At 44.5% G+C, this 19,361-nt stretch overlaps 1 protein-coding gene and 1 long non-coding RNA gene across 2 annotated transcripts in view; one reads left to right on the plus strand and one right to left on the minus strand.

Moving 5' to 3' along the window:
- The window catches only part of POLN (DNA polymerase nu), a 215,139-nt gene that overhangs the window by 76,005 nt on the left and 119,773 nt on the right, over positions 1 to 19,361 (minus strand). The window contains exon 19 of the mRNA XM_019552905.1: positions 2,333 to 2,415. Within this exon, the coding sequence (XP_019408450.1) occupies positions 2,333 to 2,415 (83 nt within the window). The remainder of the gene's footprint in view (positions 1 to 2,332; positions 2,416 to 19,361) is intronic.
- Positions 147 to 19,361, plus strand: part of LOC109322071 — a 19,773-nt gene continuing 558 nt past the window's right edge. Inside the window, exons 1-2 of the long non-coding RNA XR_002104302.1 lie at positions 147 to 353; positions 2,238 to 2,240. This is a non-coding gene — a long non-coding RNA (uncharacterized LOC109322071). The remainder of the gene's footprint in view (positions 354 to 2,237; positions 2,241 to 19,361) is intronic.

A 19,361-nucleotide genomic window follows, 5' to 3' on the forward strand; every position in this document is an offset into this window, starting at 1 on the left:
TTTTTTGGCTCAGGGTTCAGCCTTGATGATAAAACTGGATCTAACCGCCTGGCACACCAACACATTCCAAGAAAACATATCCCAAGAAAGCAGCATATTCAAATGAAGCCTAAAGGGGGTTGGAACTTAGGCGGAGCAATGTCAATTTCAAACCTAAAGGTGCTGAATCATAATTTGCTTATTGGATAAACCCTAGTCTGGGTAGTAACTTTTTATGATAATTTTAACACCTTTCAATCCCATAGGGAAACAGCTATAGGGCAATATTATGAGTGGCTTTGAGGCCAACAGATTAACGTAAGACTAGGTATAAAAAGCACGTGCATCAGGTAACCAGGAGGAAGGAGGGAACAGTGAGGGAGGGAACAGAACAATTATTTCCTTTCCACGCCTGGACCCCAGACTCCTGGTGTGAGTGAGGATCAGATCCTGATCAAGGGACTTTCCCCAGTAATCCCTGTGACAGCATTGATCGGGGACACCTGACTTCACTGGAATTACTTGGCACATACCTGGCATTGAGGGACTATCGATAAGTTGCCAATCCATGTCTGTCTATCTGTTCTTTTGAACAGCCCAGTGGCTAGTACCCTTGCAGTGCCCAGTTGGCCTGCGACAGAATTGATCTATCTGTTGTTATTATTTACTCTTAGCTCTTTAATACTGCATTATCTGGTTATTGCATTTATTTTTCTGTTAACTGTTGTGCATGTGTAAGCTATAATAAATTCGCCTTTATTTCACTCCCAACTTTGCCTCCGGGATCCAAAACTGAATCAAACAGCCCAGCTGGCCTGTGATAAAATTGATACACTCACAGTGCTCAGCTGGCATGTGACAACTTTGTGGTATGGAGCATGGGCAGCTGGGTCTCAGTGCATGGGGAGCTTCAAAAAGAGTGCTGCTGAAGCAGTTTCCTTGGGCTTCCCACCACAGACTTTAAATCAATCCCATGACCAGAAGCTCTAACCAGGCTGCTTGGTGTGGGAGATCAAAGGTCCCAACAAGCCCTTTGGCTCCCTTCCCCCAGCTAGAAGCCTCTGATCCCATGCAGCCAGCAGCTTGGCCACAGCTATGAGGTGCATGGTTTTGACAGTCAGCTGTTGGATGGCCTTGGCCGAGACAGCCCTGGGTCTAGCTTGAGACTGTTCCTGCGCATGCCCCACACAGTGAAGTACTGTCTGGAGGTGTGGAGTGGAGCTCCTAGCTGCTGCTTTGATGGGCACCCCAGGAACTTAAAGAATTGGGCTTGCTTATCAGCTCCGGCCTCCAGATCGCACTGGGGACTTGAACCGCCCTCAGGGCTGGGGCCGACAGTCAGCTGATGGCTGGCCTGGCCCCAAATAGCACTGGGGCCAGCTCAAGTCCCAAATAGGGTCCCAGTGCTCAGCTGACAGCCATATTGAATCTGCAGGCACTGCTCTTTGAATTTGCCTGTGCAGGGGCAGCGGATCCTTCTATACTGGAAAGTTGTAATACTGGGAATTTATACACATATTTGTCTGCTCCAACATGCCAGAAATCCAGCGGATCGAAGCAGGCTCAATTAATCAAGTCTGCTCTGCACGTGAGCCGACACGCACTGCAGTGTGTCACGTGCAGTTGTGTAAGCGGCAAAATGCTTATCAGCACATAGACAATGGCATCAGTGTGCTTGTGAACTAAAACATCTTCTTTGAGTTTTAGTTCAAAAGCACGCTGCCACCATTTTCTCAGTTCTGACACGTATTTTATCATTTATACAAGTGCATGCTCTGCAGTGCCGGGTGTTTTTAAAAGTGCGCGTCCAAGCAGGTGTACAAATACATGCCCAATGTGATTGTAGTCTTACCCCTAATTGTGCAAACGTGGCTCCCACCATGCTTGTGTGGCATGACAGGATGCACAAGTATTGGAATTGGGGATCTGATCCCATTGCACCATTAAATGAATGTGCCAGGGACCATAGAACAATATATGAGACTAAATTCTGTTCCATAGCAGCCACTTTGCCCATCTCTAGCAGCTCTCTATCACCAGAATACAGAAAATGTTCTACACTGAAGTCTACTAATTTCATGTGGGTAAAAAGAGTGATGCTTCAATTATGCAAGTACACACCCATAACTACTCTCTCTCACACACCCACGTGTGTCCAAACCCTAGATAAAAATCAATATATCAGTTCTTTTAAGTAGAATATTTTTTGCTAGTCAAGAAAAATTAAAATCATTCTAAGACTATTTTGTTCACTTCAGGAAGTCAGTGCACTGGCTAGTTGTTAAAAATCAAAGCATTAACTCAGATTTCTTACAACTCTAGTTAATCTAGTTTCTTGTATATAATTTCCTACCTGCTCCATAAATCACAGAATAGACAATGCGCTTCGTCTGCTCTCGATCTGCATGTTTTACTTGTTTACTTGGAATCCCCTTCCTAAGCAAAAAGACAATATACTTTTAGTTTTGTATTTCTAGTTAATGGAAAGAGGTAAATAGTTAATGCAAATACATATTTCTATCATCATAAAAGTTATGCTCTAAAGTAAAAAAAAAAAATCTAATAAATACAGATATAAAAACAAACAAACAAACATATAAAACAGAAGTTCCTGGGATGTGAATAAACAGCTTTTTTCTTCTTGTTGTATTTTACAAAGTTTGACAGGGAGATGAATCAAATTAAGCTTGGCCTTTTACCTCCCTTCTTCATCACGCTCTTGTTTGGAAAAATACCTGCTTTTAAACCATTAGAGCATCATTACAGATGGGTAAACGGATCGAGATAAATCCAGAAGAAACTTTACTTACTTTTACAAAAACTGACATGCTGCGAGATAAATAATCCACATCCATCTATCTGATTTAGATATAGACTCTATCCATGCGTGTGCACGTGTGTGTACATATTATTTATTTCAAACTGTATGTGTACATAATGTGCATTCTCTCTCTCACACATACACAGCACCACTGCTGTATATTATTCATCCTGTGTCTACATTCATTTTGTTCTTGGTGGCTGTCAGGCAGGAATCTAACCCAAGTAGGAAAATGCTAACAGTTTACTGATATGAAGACTGCATTCTGCCAAAAAAAGCATTCAACCTAGAGCATTCAACTCTAGAACAACGTTTGGTAAAACCATGTACTCAATCTCTGCACCTGCCTTACTGATGTCCAAAATGGGGATGTTTGCAAAGAAACAGCAGTAGCTGCTTGACTCATAGTTTAGCTGGGGATTCCATCTAGTTAATTTGTAACAATAAATCTAATACTGAGATCTATTAATTATAAAAACAGTCTTGTAAAAGTTCTGAAGGGTTTGATCATCTTTTAAGTTAAAAGGCAGGGCCTGCAAACATTGAGGGTGTGCAATCTGTCCTCTCCCTCCCTAATATAGCTCCAGTCACGGGGCAATATACCAGGTGCAGGGGTCTGCCTCTTAACAGGCAGCAGTGTCTATCTTTGCCAGCCACCCATGAAGCTGCAAAGGCCCAGGATCCTTACTAAAGCTGACTGAAAAGTAGGTTCCAAATTGGAGATTTTTTTGAAGGTTTATTGATCTTAATTGAACCAGAATTTGTTGTTGTAGTTGTTATTTCAGGTGACCTGGACGTTCCTTGTACACTGCAGCTGCTGCTAACAATAGTATGACATTGACAAAAATGTTAATTACACCAAGCAGCTTCAGGGTCAGAAACTATGTGCTGCCAGACCACCAGGGGCTGACAAGGGAAAATAGCAACGGTATGCTTGCTATGCATCCCCAGTCAATAGAGGGTGTGACAGGTGTGGAGTCCTGTGTAGCAATACAGAGCATGAAGACCTTGGTCACTATTCTGAATTTGAAGGAGCACATGAAGATGCTGACCCTCTTAAAGCAAGGACTGGATACCCAGCCTTCTTTGGGATGAGGAAGTTAGTGTCGGAAAAAAATCTTCCCTTCATTGGAATGGCATGGGACCAATGTCTTGCTGAGAGGCAGAAAGGCTTCTCTTTCCTGGTGTAACAGTGTTTCATGAAAGGGCCAACTAGAAAGAGATGGGAAAGGGAAGACAGGGTATCAGACTAGAAAGGAACTATATCAAATAATCTACTGAGGCCGTCTCCATGACCTGTGGTGCAACTTCTAACTAAACCATTAAACCAATTGTTTGTTCACAAACACAAGGAGGGAAGCAAGTAATTTTTTACAGTAAAAATGCATCCCCCCCTTTTTTTAAAGACTCCACTATATGCTGATAAATAAGTGTCAAATGATGTTCTCTGTTTAGAATAAGCATGAGATGTCTTCTCAGAGTGAGGCAGAATTTCTTTTCAGGTCTCCCAGTTCAGGGAATAAAGTGCCCTAAAAAACACAGCTATTAAATAAAATGTGGGGGCCCCTCTCTCCACTCATGTTTTTGAAAGAAAGTGGCCGGCCCTGCTGCTGTTTTATGCTATACTCAATGCTATCAGCATGCGTCAGACATGATTTGAGCACACCAACTGGGCTGGGCTTCTAAGGGGCCTTAGACACTGCTCTGCCCAGTTTCCAAATCTAAATGGGGTGAGGCCTAAATGACTCTGGGGAGGTTGCTGTGTACTCCAAGAAAGTAGAACTGCAGGCACCTAGGACACTTTCAGGCCAAAAAGAAAGGTACACAGGGAGTTGTAGGCACCTCAGAAGCTATGAAGTGGAGGGGGTCTTTTTGGACCTAACTGCCTAGTCTTCCTCATTCGTTCATTCACTCACTCAATTTATCTGCTCTCCTTTCCAACAAAGTCTCAGGTCAGCTTACATTAAGAGACAGACTAACGCATGCAAGACAAGAATGAGCAAGAGGGCAAAACAACTTAAATAGATAACTAGAGTATCAACATAAAACAAAGACCACTTCAACAACATCCCAGCCCATCTTTGTTGGCTAAATGCCTGCTTGAAAGGTGTTCAGGTTCGGGCTACGGTGAGCTTCAAGAGGAAGGGAGGAAGTTCCACAGTTAAGGAGCAATGCTTTTGCCAAGTGTTTTTGGTACACAGATGGTGTTTGTGGGAGGTTCCTGAAACCTTGGTTTAGAGCTAGCCCTTAGGAGATTCAGTTTCTTTGAAACTCACTGGGACCAAAGCTCCTAACACAAGGTCTTTTTGAAATATTTCTATATCTATAATAAGAGAGAGGTAGTTGCTATATACATGCACACAATCATTTCCCTAATCTGTACATTCTGTATTTTCCATATATGCAACAGTGCTCACTCACATTGCCTGCCATGCAGCATGTGCCCAGGTCAGTTGCACACTAGTAAATTTATATTTTTCTGATCAGTTGTTGTCCGAGCAATATGAATATACTGTCTAGAGGTGATTAAAATCTTAGTACTTGATGTCAAATCCACCCTTTAATATAGTGCTAAAAACAACATGGTGAGTCAATGCACATTATTAAGTCAGACTAGGAAATCCAAACACTTGGCAGCAAGGGATTAAAGTCTAACACTCTGTGCATATGTAAATGTGTGTATTATACACTGGAGTCTGATATAAAAAAGGAAGAGACAACAAAATAATTCACAAGTGTTTGAGCAAATGGCAAGCCATGAGTCAATGGAACACTGTTCTTTCTTCAAGCCTAAAAATTAAAATACTCCCCCCTCTGCCTGTCCTAACATTGTTTTGTTTTATTCATAGCATATATGATTCATTCTGTAACTCAGAGTGGCATTCCTGAGCTTTGGGGTGAGAAGGTCATTCCTTTGAAGACGGAAATGTCATGGTTGGATTAGCTTCTCCTAAATGCAGCTGTTAGGTTAGAAATCTCTAATGGACCTTCCCCTCTAGCCCTTTTCCTACGGAGTGTCTTTATTTTTATTTTAATGAATTTAATTTGTTGTAGAAGGCACTGTGAGAATATATTTGTAGATACAAAAAAGAATTTTCATACCAGGTTGCAATGTGAAATGTCGTGATCCCTTGGTGAAGCTACTGCTATTCACTATTGGGATAAGGGTTGCTTTAACTATTAGCTTTAAGAATGAATACTTCAGCTATGGGGCTGGAAGAACTTGTTTTGGTCCCAAAATCTAAACACAAAAATTTGGAAGCCCTTCCTGAAAACATGCAAGCTGTCATCATGTTTGACAGTAAACTTTATACATTTAGCCTTTTCTTTATTTTCCTCAGCTTTTACATAGTGCTTTTTCATCTTCTACCTATTTTTGTTTCATTTTTGTTGCATCTTGTCCTTTCTTTCATCCTTGCCTCTCCAGATTGTTTTTAGTTCATATTTTTCATCGATATTATCACCCAGATTCCTCTTAATAGTCCATCTTCAACGTGCCTCCATATTTCTGAGCAGGGACCGGGACAACTCCCCCACTAGGATCATGGACAGGCTCAGGGGACACAACGGCATGCCTAGGGTCAGGGATGATCTAGTTAGGGAACTTCCAGAGAGGCTGGACATGTTTAAGTCAGGAGATCCAGGTGCTCTTCATCCAAGGGTACTGAGGGAATTGGTAGAGGTCATAGCAGGGCCACTTAAACTATATGAGTGCTCATGGTACTCTGGCCAGGTACCAGAGGACTGGAAAAGAGCCAACGTGGTCCCCATTTACAAGAAGAGGAAAAAGGAGGACCCAGGTAACTATAAGCCAGTTGGTCTCACCTTGGTCCTTGGTGAAAATTATCAAGGAGCACATCTGTGCAGGCCCAGCATGGGAAGTAATGATCAGGGGCAACCAACACAGGTTCATTGCGGGCAGATCCTGCCTGACTAACCTTGTTTCCTTTTACGACCAGGTCACAAAGTCCTTGACTGCGGGTGTTGAGGTGGATGTCATTTGCCTGGACTTCAAGAAGGCCTTTGACACTGTTTCTCATCCCATACTCGTAAAAAAACTAGGCAACTGTGGCAGTGATGCCTACACAGTCAGATAGGTGGCAAATTGGCTAGATGGTCACATCCAGAGAGTGGTGGTGAACGGGCTGTTTTCGACCTGGAGGGATGTGGGCGGTGGAGTTCCCCAGGGCTCTGTCCTTCTGCCTGTGCATCTTTATCAGCGACTTGGAGGTGGGTGTGGAAAGCACACTGTCCAAATTTGCTGATAACACAGAGATGTGGGGAGAAGTGGACACACTGGAAAGGAGGGACAGAATCCAACTAGATCTAGACAGGTTACAGAGGTGGGCGGATGAGAATAGGATGGGTTTCAACACAGACAAGTACAAGGTGATACATCTAGGGAGAAGGAACCTGCAACACACCTATAGGCTGGGGAACACCCTTCTCAACAACACAGTGCCTGAAAGGGATCTTGAAGTCATTTCTGACTCCAGGATGGAGACGAGCCGCCAATGTGAGGAAACAGTCAGTAAGGCTAACTGAACTTTGTCATGCATCTACAGATGCATCACAAGCAGGTCCAGGGAGGTAATTCTTCCCCTCTATGCGGCATTGAGGCCACAGTTAGAATACTGTGCCCAGTTCTGGGTGCTTCACTTCAAGAGGGATGTGGCCAGCATTGAGAGGGTCCAGAGGAGAGCCACTCGCATGGTCAGGGGGCAGCAGGCCGGGGCCTATGAAGATAGACTAAAGGGCCTGAATCTATTCAGCCTCCACACAAGAAGACTGAGAGGGGAACTGGTGGCCATCTATAAACTCACCAGGAGGGACCAGCGGAAAATAGGTGAGGCTCTGTTCCCCCGGGAACCACCTGGGACAACAAGGAATAACAGCCATATGTTTATTGAGAGTAGGTTCAAGACTTGATCTCAGGAGACATTACTTCACAGTTAGGGCTGCCCAGCTCTGGAATGGGTTACCAAGGGAGGTGGTGCTCTCCCCTACCTTGGGGGTCCTCAAGAGGATGTTGGATAGATATCTGGCTGGGGTATTATGATCCCAGCACTTGTTCCTGCCCAATGCAGGGGGTCGGACTTGATGATCTGTTCAGGTCCCTTCCGACCTTAGAAACTATGAAACTATGTCCACAACTTCATCCCATTTTGTTCCCACATTATCAAAGATCCTTCTTTGCCTGCATCCCTGTCCCACGTTGTTTCTACAACTCTGGTTTGCTTGTGCAGTACCTCCCTTTGCTTGGTACCAATTCTTATTTTACCCAATGCATGACTATTAAGTAAAATGATGTACTTCTTGTATGGGAAGGAACTTATCAAATTAATGTTACTTTCCTTCTAAGTGTAGTTAGATGTGTAAGTACTAAGAACTAAGTACTCTGAGGAGGGTTACAAGAACAGTGAAAATCCTACTGCAGATATTAGTTATGGAGAAAAACAGACAGGGTAGGAGAACACAAGCTCCTTAAAGAGGAAAACTGAAAACTACTGAAAACTGGGCCTCAGGCCAAAAAGAGAACAGCTGCAAAGATGCCTAAATCTAAGAGAAACAGATATGGGCATGCTGCCAAAGAAGAAAATGAGGAAGGATTAAAAAAAAAAAAAAATAAATAAAATAAAATAAGCTGCTTTAAAGGGATACAAGTACCAAGAAGAAAAAATTAAGGTAGGCATATTTAATTTATTAGTTTTCAAAGCCTGTAACACTAAATATTCTGTAACTCCTCAAAAAAGCTTTAAGTTTTCTGATACATCAATGTAAAAAGGAGAAGTGCAGAGTACTGCACCTAGGGTGCAAAAATAGCCAGCACACCTACTGGCTGGGAAGTGACCCCCTCAGCAGCACCGAAGCGGAAAGGGATCTCAGAGTCATGGTGGACTCCAAGATGAACATGAGTCATCAGTGTGACAAAATCATCAGCAAAGCTAACTGCCCTTTATCACACATTAGCAGATGCATAACAAATAGAAGCAAAGAGGTGATACTTCCTCTCTATACAGTATTGGTCAGACCGCAGCTGGAGTACTGCATCCAGTTTTGGGCACCGTACTTCAAGAAGGATGTTGATAGACTTGAGAGGGTCCAGAGAAGGGCCACTCGTATGGTTAGGGGCTTATAGGACAAGCTCTATGAGGACAGACTAAGGGACTGGGACCTCTTCAGCCTCTGCAAGAGAAGGCTGAGAGGTGATTTTGTGGCCACCTACAAATTCATTAGGGGGACGCAGCAAGGGATTGGAGATGCTCTGTTTGCCAGCGTGCCTCTTGGGGTAACAAGGAACAATGGTCACAAACTGACAGACAGCAGATTTAGGCTAGATATCAGGAAAAACTGTTTCATGGTAAGGTTAGCCAAAATTTGGAATGGGCTTCCAAGGGAGGTGGTGCTCTCTTCTACCTTGGGCGTCTTTAAGGGAAGGCTGGATAGGCATCTGGCTGGGGTCATCTGACCCCAGTGCTCTTTCCTGCCTAGGCAGGGGGTCGGACTCGATGATCTGTTGAGGTCCCTTCCAACCCTAGCATCTATGAATCTATGAATACAAATTGGTATGCCATTATGAACAGTTCCTGGTGCATCAGGGCTTAGTTACAAATACAGTTTCTTTTTTACACCAGGGGAAATGAAGTAGACCACATACTGCTAACTCCTTCCCAACAGTGAAGAAACGCTGATATACACTCCCTTGGAAAGTACAAATATCATACACACAGAACATCAAAAGGGAATAGAAAGATGCACATTTTAGTGCACTGAAACCCCATAGAAATGCTCAGAAAAACCTCATAAGGCTGGAAAACCAAACAATTCCATCAGAAAACACTGAATAAAGGTTAAAAAGCAAACAAACAAACAAACAAATCAACCTTTGAAAAATGCAGTAAGTCATGTTGGCATCCTTGGACCATACATACATACTCTCAGTCTAAAAAGATTAATCCAATAAATATAATACACAGGACACTAGGCTGGTTTATGATCTTTTCACAGAAGTAATTCCTGGTACATGCAGAAGAGAAAGGAAATATGTTCACAATGGGAAATATTAGAGAGCTGCCACTGCATTATTGTGAACAGCTGCACAGCTTTATATATGATGTTTATGCAAAATTTAAAGGACTATTTGTATTTTATAATTAATTTGGAGAGAGATATAAACTTCAGACTTAAGAACTGTTTGCATTTTGTGATCATAGCAGTCTCTGATTTAGAGTCTTCTGTTATGTACCTGGAAGCACAGGACAGGTTTCTTGCTAAAAGTAACTTGCTATTATGCCTCAGTCTCCCCAAGCACACATTACTTTATTGGGAAACTAGGTAAATTCATTCTCCACGGCCCATGTAGGTCTTTGCTGTTCTGCTGTGTCCAAGTCAAAACTTAGTAGTTGGTTGGTGATGTGGAAACTGGCATGCAGCAACAAACCCCTCTTATGTACAGGTCACCACATGTCCATTAGATAGAAAGGATTTCTGATATGTACTGAGAAGAGATGGATACAAACTGATGAGCTATACCCTGAAACATCCAGTTCCCCATTTAGAGCTTATGTCATTTCTCTGAGTATGAGGTTTACTTTCATGATAGATAAATTATTAAATCAAATCCTTCTCTTCCAGGAGTTTGCAAAAGCAAGTCGGCAAAGGCAGGCATTCAAAAACTTAGGACACACCAGAAGAAAGTTTCACAAGTAACCTTGGTTCTTCCTCCCTGCATGGATTTTTGAGTCCTTAAAACTGCATGATAACACAATACAACCCAACGTGTGGAAAAAGATAATTTGGGACCTTCAGATGAATTGCACAAAAATGCCTTTTTCAGTTGAAAGGAGCAAATGGTAATAAAGTAGGCTTTTGTGAAGCAGCTTCCAGAAGGGAACATAACCCCAGAATGACTGAGCTCTGGCTACAAATTTAAAGAAACAGCACATATGTCCTAACAATCTTCTCCTTAAAGTTCTCCTTAAAGTTTTCAGAAAGATAGTGTTGGGCTTTACAGAAATACAGGGCGTTTCAGAAAGAAGTGACAATTTTGAAATAAAACCATTGTGTTCAACAATCATTTCCTTAACCACATCACTTCTCTATATAGGTCTAAATGATGGGTGTGTTCGACAATGCCACCATCAGCGCTCCCCACCGCTGAATAGTTTCCCACTCATTGTACACAAATAGTTACATTTTGAAATCCCCGTTACTTTCTGAAACATCACTGTCTTTTTGAAGTTGAAAATAAATGCAAAGTCCTGATTTAACATGGTTGTTTTAACTGGTGGTCTCATCACATCTCAATTTAGTGCCAACTCTTAATACGTTTTCTGGGTGATCACTAATAAAGTTGGTATTCTGTGCTGTTTCCTGTCTGCAAACCCCCATCAATTTTTGTACCACTACAATGGCTGCTCATTGCTTCTTTAAGACATGTATTTATGTTATTTAATTAGACCAAAGTAAATAATTTTTTGTCAGCTGTTGGTGCTTAGTATAGGTTAAAGGGTCTATGTTGGTGTGCGTCTGGAATGCTGGCACACCAGATTCTGTTTCAACTGGAATTCTAAATAATTGGTGACAGCTGTAAGGCTTAGAAATAATTCCTTTTTAATGTGGGCACTGTCATGTTGATTGCATAAGATAAAGATTAGTATTTCATTTATTTAATGATGTCAACAGGATTACACATGCAATGGCTTGAATAGATAAGCCCCAATATAAAACTACAGACATCAGAGGTTAAAAAAAAATCTATTACGTCATGTAGTGCATTCTCGTACTACTGAACTCTATCTTTTTATTACGAAAGTCCACTTTCTGAAAGCTGGTATCACGTTTTGTGGTTAAACAAGATACTAATATGACCCAGGTGAAAAGTGCTTTAAGACTATAAGACATCTTGAAGTGGTATCTGGGAGAAAAATCAAGCAATTTAAGTGTATATTTGTTCCTAGGAATCAGTTTAAATTCAGGTTTGGTTTCATTTAGCTCTTTTATTCAGCCTTCTACTATATTGTGCATTGAGTACAGGTCTCAGATCAAATCCTGTCTACACAGAACTGAATACTTGGACTTCTTTACTGGCTTCCACCATAGGGTTAAATACCACCCTTCAATCAAATTCTCTGGAATACTTCTGCACCCGGAGTGAGCAATTACTTTGGAGGGAGGGTGGCCACTTATGAATTTGGGTGAGCTGGTCTGGGCTGGTGGGGGACAGGTGGGCGTTGCTGACCAGGCCTGGCAGGGAGGGAGGCAGAATGGATACTATCCAGGCCAGGCCCATTCGGCCTGCACCCATTGCTGGGGGCACCGGATGGAGCAAGTGGGCAGGGTCTCCATGTAGACTGGCTGGGAAACCTGCAGGCAGGGCATGCATGACAAGGTGGATGAAATGGAGCCTCGGATGGGTGGGGGGTAGCATCTAGGAACAGGATGGGCAGATGGGGGCCAGGGCTGGGATGGCGGGGAGACAATAGCTTGGGACTAGGGCCCAGGACAGAACTGTGATTCACTCCCCACACAGAAGGGACGTGCGGGGAACAGATTGTGGCTCTGCTCCAGGCCCCAGCCCTGTAGTGTCACCATCCCGCAGCCCCAGCTAGGGACTCTGCCTGCCCATCCTGCTCCCCGATGCCACCCCCACCTGCCCGTGACCCCATCCGCCCAGCCGAGTGCACCCTGCCTGCGGGATTCCCGGCTGGTCTCCACAGAGACATTGCCCACCTGCTCCATCTGATGCCCCCGCTGGTCGGAGCAGGTTCGAAAATCCCAGGGTTGCTTAGGCAGAAGTGCCAAGTCCAGTAGCAGTGGAGACACTAGCAGCAGCTGGAAGGAGCCACTTGCAGGAGCAAACTTCAGCCACCACACTGCCCCACCCCTCCATACACTCAGTGGTGGTGGGACTGGCTGCATGCACCATGGTCGAGGCTGCCCCCTGCACTGGTACCGGGCAGGGCCAAGGAACCCACTGCAAGCAGGATAAAAACCTTTGGTGGGCTGGATGCAGCCTGCAGGCCATATTTTGCCCACCCCTATTCTACATTAACATCAACTTTCTAGATATTACAATCTATATTCAGGATGCTAACCTATGAATCACTGTATACATCAAATCTGCTAACCATCACACACAACTCCAGAAAACCAGCAATCATTCTAGACAAACCAAAAAAGTAGTGATCTGTAGTCAGGCCCTCTGCTTTCATCACATCTGCTCTGAGGAGAATACTCATGACACCCTTCTTGCTAAACTGAAAACTGACTTTATCCAGTAAGGGCACTCCAGCAGAGAAATAAATGGTATTTTGGAAAGAGCCACCCTAAATACCCTATAGCATACTACAATACAAGAAGGAAATCCAGTAGCCATATGTCCTGAATCTTTAAATTCAGATTTGCCTACTAGTGTATCAAATGTTATATTCCAAATATTACCAGGCAAATGGTGCCTACAGTTTGGCTTTCAGCATGCTTCAAAATTAGGTGCCCGGCCCCAGAAGGGCGGTTCAAAGTTAGATATCTGTGCTCCCTGTACTGCAAACGTGTTTGTGGGGAGAAACACTCTCAGCCATGCCCTGCCCATCTGATCTTACTCATATGAGCTAGAGCCAGAACTGTGGCTCTGAAGCTGTTCCTCAACCCTTTGCAGCTGCTGTTAAGCATGCCAGAGACAGTACTCTCAAAAGCAGGCAAGAGAGAGCCCCCGAGTTGGCTCATCACTGTGTTTCCATGTTTGGTGCACACAAGCTGGAGCCCGGCAAGGCACGCTCGCGAGTGTCCATCCCATGGACACACTCAAGACATGATGCAGACATAATTTAAGATTTTCCCGGGGATAAATCAGAGAGTTCAGATGCTGAGCAGGGCCCACGCCTCAACAAGACAACAGAAAATGAGTGCATGAACTTTTCTGCAGCTTAAGCCAGTGATTGTCAACCAGAGTGCTGCAGCAACCTGGGATGCCTTGAGATCCTTTCATGGGTGCCATGCAATGTCAGTACTAGGTGTGCAAACATGATTCACAAGATAAACTCAGAGACTTCAAATAGGTATCCACAGCATTAAGAACATTATGACCTTTTATGATCTTTTTGAGTCATAGACAATAAAATAATTGCTCTATTATTTTTTTGTAGTTAAAAATAAATGAAGACTAAGAGCTGGCATTTTCTGAGGGATGCCCTGAGTGTAACAAGGGATGGCTTCAGCCTAAAAAGCTTGAGAGCATACTGGTGTAAGAAGTCTAGTCAGGGCTGCATATGGGATGAAGCTTTTATGGTGAGGAGGGAGAAGAACACAGGCCTTCTTTTTGCTGGCCAAGTCCTTTAACCATCAGGCCATTATACCAAAGTAGGCAGCAGATTAAGGTGCTTCTGCGCATGCGAGAAGCTGGAACTTGAGTACTTAGGGACCCCTGTACTCCAAAAATTTGTTGCCTCATGAGTTTTATAGCTGTTCAAACAGGAATACACTCTGTATTGCTGGTTTATCTTTGGTGCCTAAATTCAGCCAACATCCCTTGATCCCAACAAACATAGTTTACCGATCTGGATTTGGCCTACCATCTCAACCTATTCCTTTTTGGTGGGTATTTGAAAGCAATCATACATGTAATCATCTATAACAGAAGGTTAAGAACTTGAATGCAGTTGTGAACTGTTGTCACGGGGTCACGTAGGTGCCCTGTGACTGGGATTGAAATTGTCAGAGCTGCCAATCACCAGGGCGGCTCAGGTGCCGGTTGCCAGGGCGACTAGGCAGGTCAGGTGGCCAGAAGGGGGCAGGGCCAGGCCTTTATAAACAGCCCAGGCCGGAGCCTGACCAGCAGTTCCCCTCTGGCAGCTGCAGGAGCGGCAGCTCTGTGGGAGAGCTGAGCAGCAGAGTCAATGGTGGTGGTTTGACTGGCTGCAATGATGCGAGGGGAGAGAGCGAGCCTGGACAGACATATGGGTGAGAGTCAGCATGACGTGGGGTTTGTATTATAAGCCTGGCGCTTATGTTATGTTGTAGCCAGCTGGCTGACTCTTTGGTTTACTTATGGCTACACCAGAGGACCGGGTGAGGCTGTAGGGGTGCAAGGAGGCCTCACAGGGGCTCCCCAGTAGCTTGGGGGTTCCTGGTGCCCAGCAGGGGCACAGTGCGTAGTGCCACTGTGGGCACAGCGAGACGAGTGCCGGAGAGGCGCTTGGTGTGTGGGGGTTGTAGCCCCAGCCGCGGGGAGCGCGGCAAAAGGCCCTAGAGGGGGCGAGAAGCGCGGGGAGCGCGGCAAAAGGCCCTAGAGGGGGCGAGAAGCGCAGGGAGCGCGGCAAAAGGCCCTAGAAGGGGGCAAGAGGCTCCAGAGGGTGAGGAGCGGGGAAAAACCCGAGAGACAGGCCCTGTGGGGTGAGGCCTGGGCACGGCAAGCCCAGGGGCGCCGGTAGCAGGATGCAGGTTGCTTAACCGGCCCAGGGGCACCGGTAAAGGGGCAACAGGTGTGTGACCGACCCAGACGCGCCGGTTGAGGGGCGCCAGGGGCATGGTAGGCCCAGGTAGATTGGGGAGGGGCACTGGGGAGTAACAAGCCCCAGGGGCGCCAGGTGGGTGACAAGCCCGGGGGTGCCAGGGCGGGGCACCAGGGCAGGACGAGCCCAAGGGGCGCTGGAGAGGGCGCCGAAGGGCAAGGGATCCAAACAACGTCCAGAGAACAGCTGCGAGGCTTGGGGCATGCTGAAGGGCAATGCGTGCCTCCTACCTCCCCTTAAGGCAGGGGTGCGCTGAGGCACCCCATACGGAGTAGGGGTAGTAACACTCACACCGTTCACCAGCGGGTAAAGGCAGCCTCCCATCTGAACTAATTGTCATCAAAGACGTGGCGGGCGAGAACCAGAGGGTGCTGAATCACCTTGAGTGATGGTAGGGGGCGCTAGGGAGTACACGGCCACTCTTAGGCCCCACACCCTCACAGCTGTACACCATTAGAAAAAAAATATAGTCCTCCCTCCTGTTCCCCCCTGCATCCCCCCCTGCCCCCCAACAACTGCACAACTAGAATGATTAAATGGTTGGAAAAACCTCTTATATGGAGAGACTGAAAAGACTGGGGTTATTTTCTTTTGACTGGAGACAGAGGGAACATGATAAGGGATATATACAACCACAAATGTTACAGGAAGGTAGTTTGGGGGATTTCTATACTCAATACTTAATAACAACACAAAAAAACTGCCCCCCCCCAGCCTCCCACCCCATGACCACACACCCTTGAACCAATAAGAATCATCAACATACAGTTTCAACCTATACTTGAAAAGACTAGACACTGAGAGAAGTATTCCCAGCTCCCCTGGTCCTGGTCTTCAAACAGCCCCCTAAGCTTGCCCAACTCATGACCAGAAGCAAACTCCCAGTGGATCCACAGGCCCAGGAAACCAACCCTGCCAGATCAATAAATGCAAGACCTGTCAACTCATCTCTACAGCCACAACAATATGATTAGCACCCATGGATCATACTCATATCTGTCTCAATGCGGCATACCTCATCCAGTATAACAAATGCCCCCATGGAAAGTATGTGGATGAAACCAGAAAAAAAGCTACACACCAGAATGAATGACTGTAGAAAAAATATAGATAGGCCAGAGACACTAGAACACATAAGAGAACATTTTTGACAGGAAAAACCCCACTCCGTCTGGCCTCACAGTTCTTGTACTCAAGAAAAAATTTATAAAACACCTTTAAAAGAAAAGCCTGGAAACAAACAAACAAACAAACAAACAAACAAAAAAATCACTGGCTTACTGGACACTAAGAACTCAACACAGACAATAACTTCACGGCCCATAATAACCTGAAGTCAGGGAGAAGACAGGATAGAGGTGCACCTTATACAGGAACTCAGTCAGAGATTAGTTAGTAAATTAAATTTATGATTCAGTTAATTTATAAAATGCATCTCTACCCTGCCTTCTGTCCTTATAATCTGATATTTGCTAATCTCTGCATTTAAGAGACTCTCCTAAATTGTTTTAAGATATTCTATTTTCTCCTGCTTTTACTTCATTCCTCCTGCCTGCTAGCTACCTGATAATTTCTCTTATATGCTGTATTTATTTACCTATGGAGTTTTACATAAGCCCATGTTCCATCTGCTATTTATCTTTTCTGTATCCTGAGACACTCGTTCAAGTCCTGGAGTCCCACTGTGCATGCTTATGATGATAGGAATGAAGCAGAAACAACAGGACATCATGCCCAAGATCAAGAATTGACTCCATGAACTAAGCAAGAAAAGAAACGTCTGAGATTTTACATGACACTGAGTGGGAGAGATCAAAACCAAACAGGCACTTCTGGACCATTTTCTTTGTGCACCATAACCAACTAGCTTTGATACAAGAGGCTTCAACTGATAAAAAGAAGAATGGCAAAAGCCTTCTGAGATGGCTATATGTAAATACTAAGAGTATGGAGGGTGATATGGTACCCTACATGTCTGGGCTTTGAAATTATTTCCCTTCAGGTTCCTACAGGTGACCGGGATCTTTTTTGCCTTCCTCAGAAACTTGGTGTCAGCTACAGCCAAGGATGAAGATTTTTTACCAGGGCATGCTGATGCTCTTGCTGGGACTTAAAAACCTAGAGATTCCTGACTATAAGGTCTTGCTTCTCCATTCCGGGTGAGACCTATCACCACATTTAAGATCAAGTAGGAACTCCACAGTCAGTTTGATGTGGACTGGGAAGTTAGGGACTGAAGTTACACATAAGCCAGTTGAAGTGATCAGAAACTGTTTTAAACCTGTAACAGAACAGAAGCTCAGTAAGTATGAACTAATTTCGAAATGGCTGAAACTGGTTTAAGATAAATCTGGTTGAGTGTAGTATCAGATTTAACTGATATGGGTCAAACTGGTTTATGACACTTCTGTCCCAGACCCTTCCCTGGTTCAAGTTAAAACACAGTCCCCCAGCATCCCTGGGCTGGGTTGCCCTGTCTGCTCTAGAGAAGAGGGTTGGCCCCGCCGCTCTACTGCTTAGCTGGAGCAGTGAGGGCTGGCTGACAAGGGGGTGCACAAAGTAAGTCCAGCTGGGGATGCAGCCCAGTCGGGAGGGACGGGGAAGGGACATGGAGTGGGACTGCCCCCCACAGGCAAACCCTGGCTGGGGGCTGGGGCTAAAAAGGGGGTTTAAACAGCCCTTCCCTTCCCACTCAAACTTACTGTTGGCTGTGACTGTGGGCTACAAACCCCAGAGGCCCCAGGAAGAGGAAGTGATGAACAACCCTGCAGAGTCCTGCTGCTGTAATTTTGAACTGTAAATCCCATAAACCTCAGGGGCAAAAGCAAGAGGAAGCAAACATACAGCCCATGTTGGCTATGTGCCAGAGAGTCATGGTCTAGCACCCCCTGACTTCCGGCCTGAGCTACCGCAGGCATGTGGCTGCGTTTCTTGAACCGAAAGTAAATATCTGCTCACTTCCAATTCAATTTAATTTCTGCAGTTTTAGATTCACCTGCAAAGACTGAATCAATTCAGCCTTGGGCTTTATGACTGACTGTACTTAGCCTGAGGGGTTTCACCTTCCTCTGTATCAGGAGGCATGATCGTCTTCCATGGATTTCTTGAACATATTTTAAACTACTTTGTGGACACATACAATGGCAGGACATGGGCAGTGCTCTCATCTAGCTGCTTTAACTGTGACAAGTTATTGCATTTCTGATATTTCAGGCATTGTGTTTGGTAGTTCGAGGTGAGGGTAGTTCATAACAGTTTTAATAGGTTAGAGGAACACTTTTTGAGGATCATTTAGATAAGGATGATGCTGCCTTGAGCAGGAAGGTGGACCTGAAGATCTTCTAAGGTGCCTTCCAGCCCTACTTTTTTATGATTCTAAGGAGAATAAATAGGAAGAACCTTAAATATGCATTGAAAATGGACTCACCCCACAACAGACACTTAGTAGGACACCTACAGCTTGGGATATTGGTATAGAAAAGTATAGCTTATTTAGGAAGAACAGGCAGGGAAAAAGATAAAAAGTTACACTGTATATAAATAATGTATATAACATACTCTGGAGTTTAGGAAGAAATGAGAAGTATATTTATTGAGTGTCTACAGTGAAGAAAAAGAAAGGAAAAAGCAGAGACCCTCTCCGTGAAACTGTCCATTATAGACGAATATTCAGAGAAGGCTTAAACATTAAATGCCTTCTTTGCTTTGGTCTTCAGAAAGAAAAAGATTCATTCCAATCAGAGACTTAACTGAATTAATTGAAGGCAAATCTCATACTGGCCTGTATTAACAGGCATGTCGTATGTAACACCTAGGAATTTCTCTGCCTTAGGTCGGGGTGGGAAAAACCCCAGACCACAGGCCAGATTCAGCCCATCAAGGGATTTTATCCAGCCCGCAGTAGGTCACTTGGCTTAATTAACCAATATAAGTAGAGTAGGTTAAGTAGATGCTTTTTAAACAGATATTTACTTCCCTACCCAGGACCCAAGTGTGTAACAGCCAGAACCAGCTTGTTATTGTTATTTAACAAGCAATAAAATGTGCTTCTT

This window comes from Crocodylus porosus, unplaced genomic scaffold (genome assembly GCF_001723895.1).
Source record: "Crocodylus porosus isolate Cpor-Errol unplaced genomic scaffold, CroPor_comp1, whole genome shotgun sequence".
Taxonomy (NCBI): Eukaryota; Metazoa; Chordata; order Crocodylia; family Crocodylidae; genus Crocodylus; species Crocodylus porosus.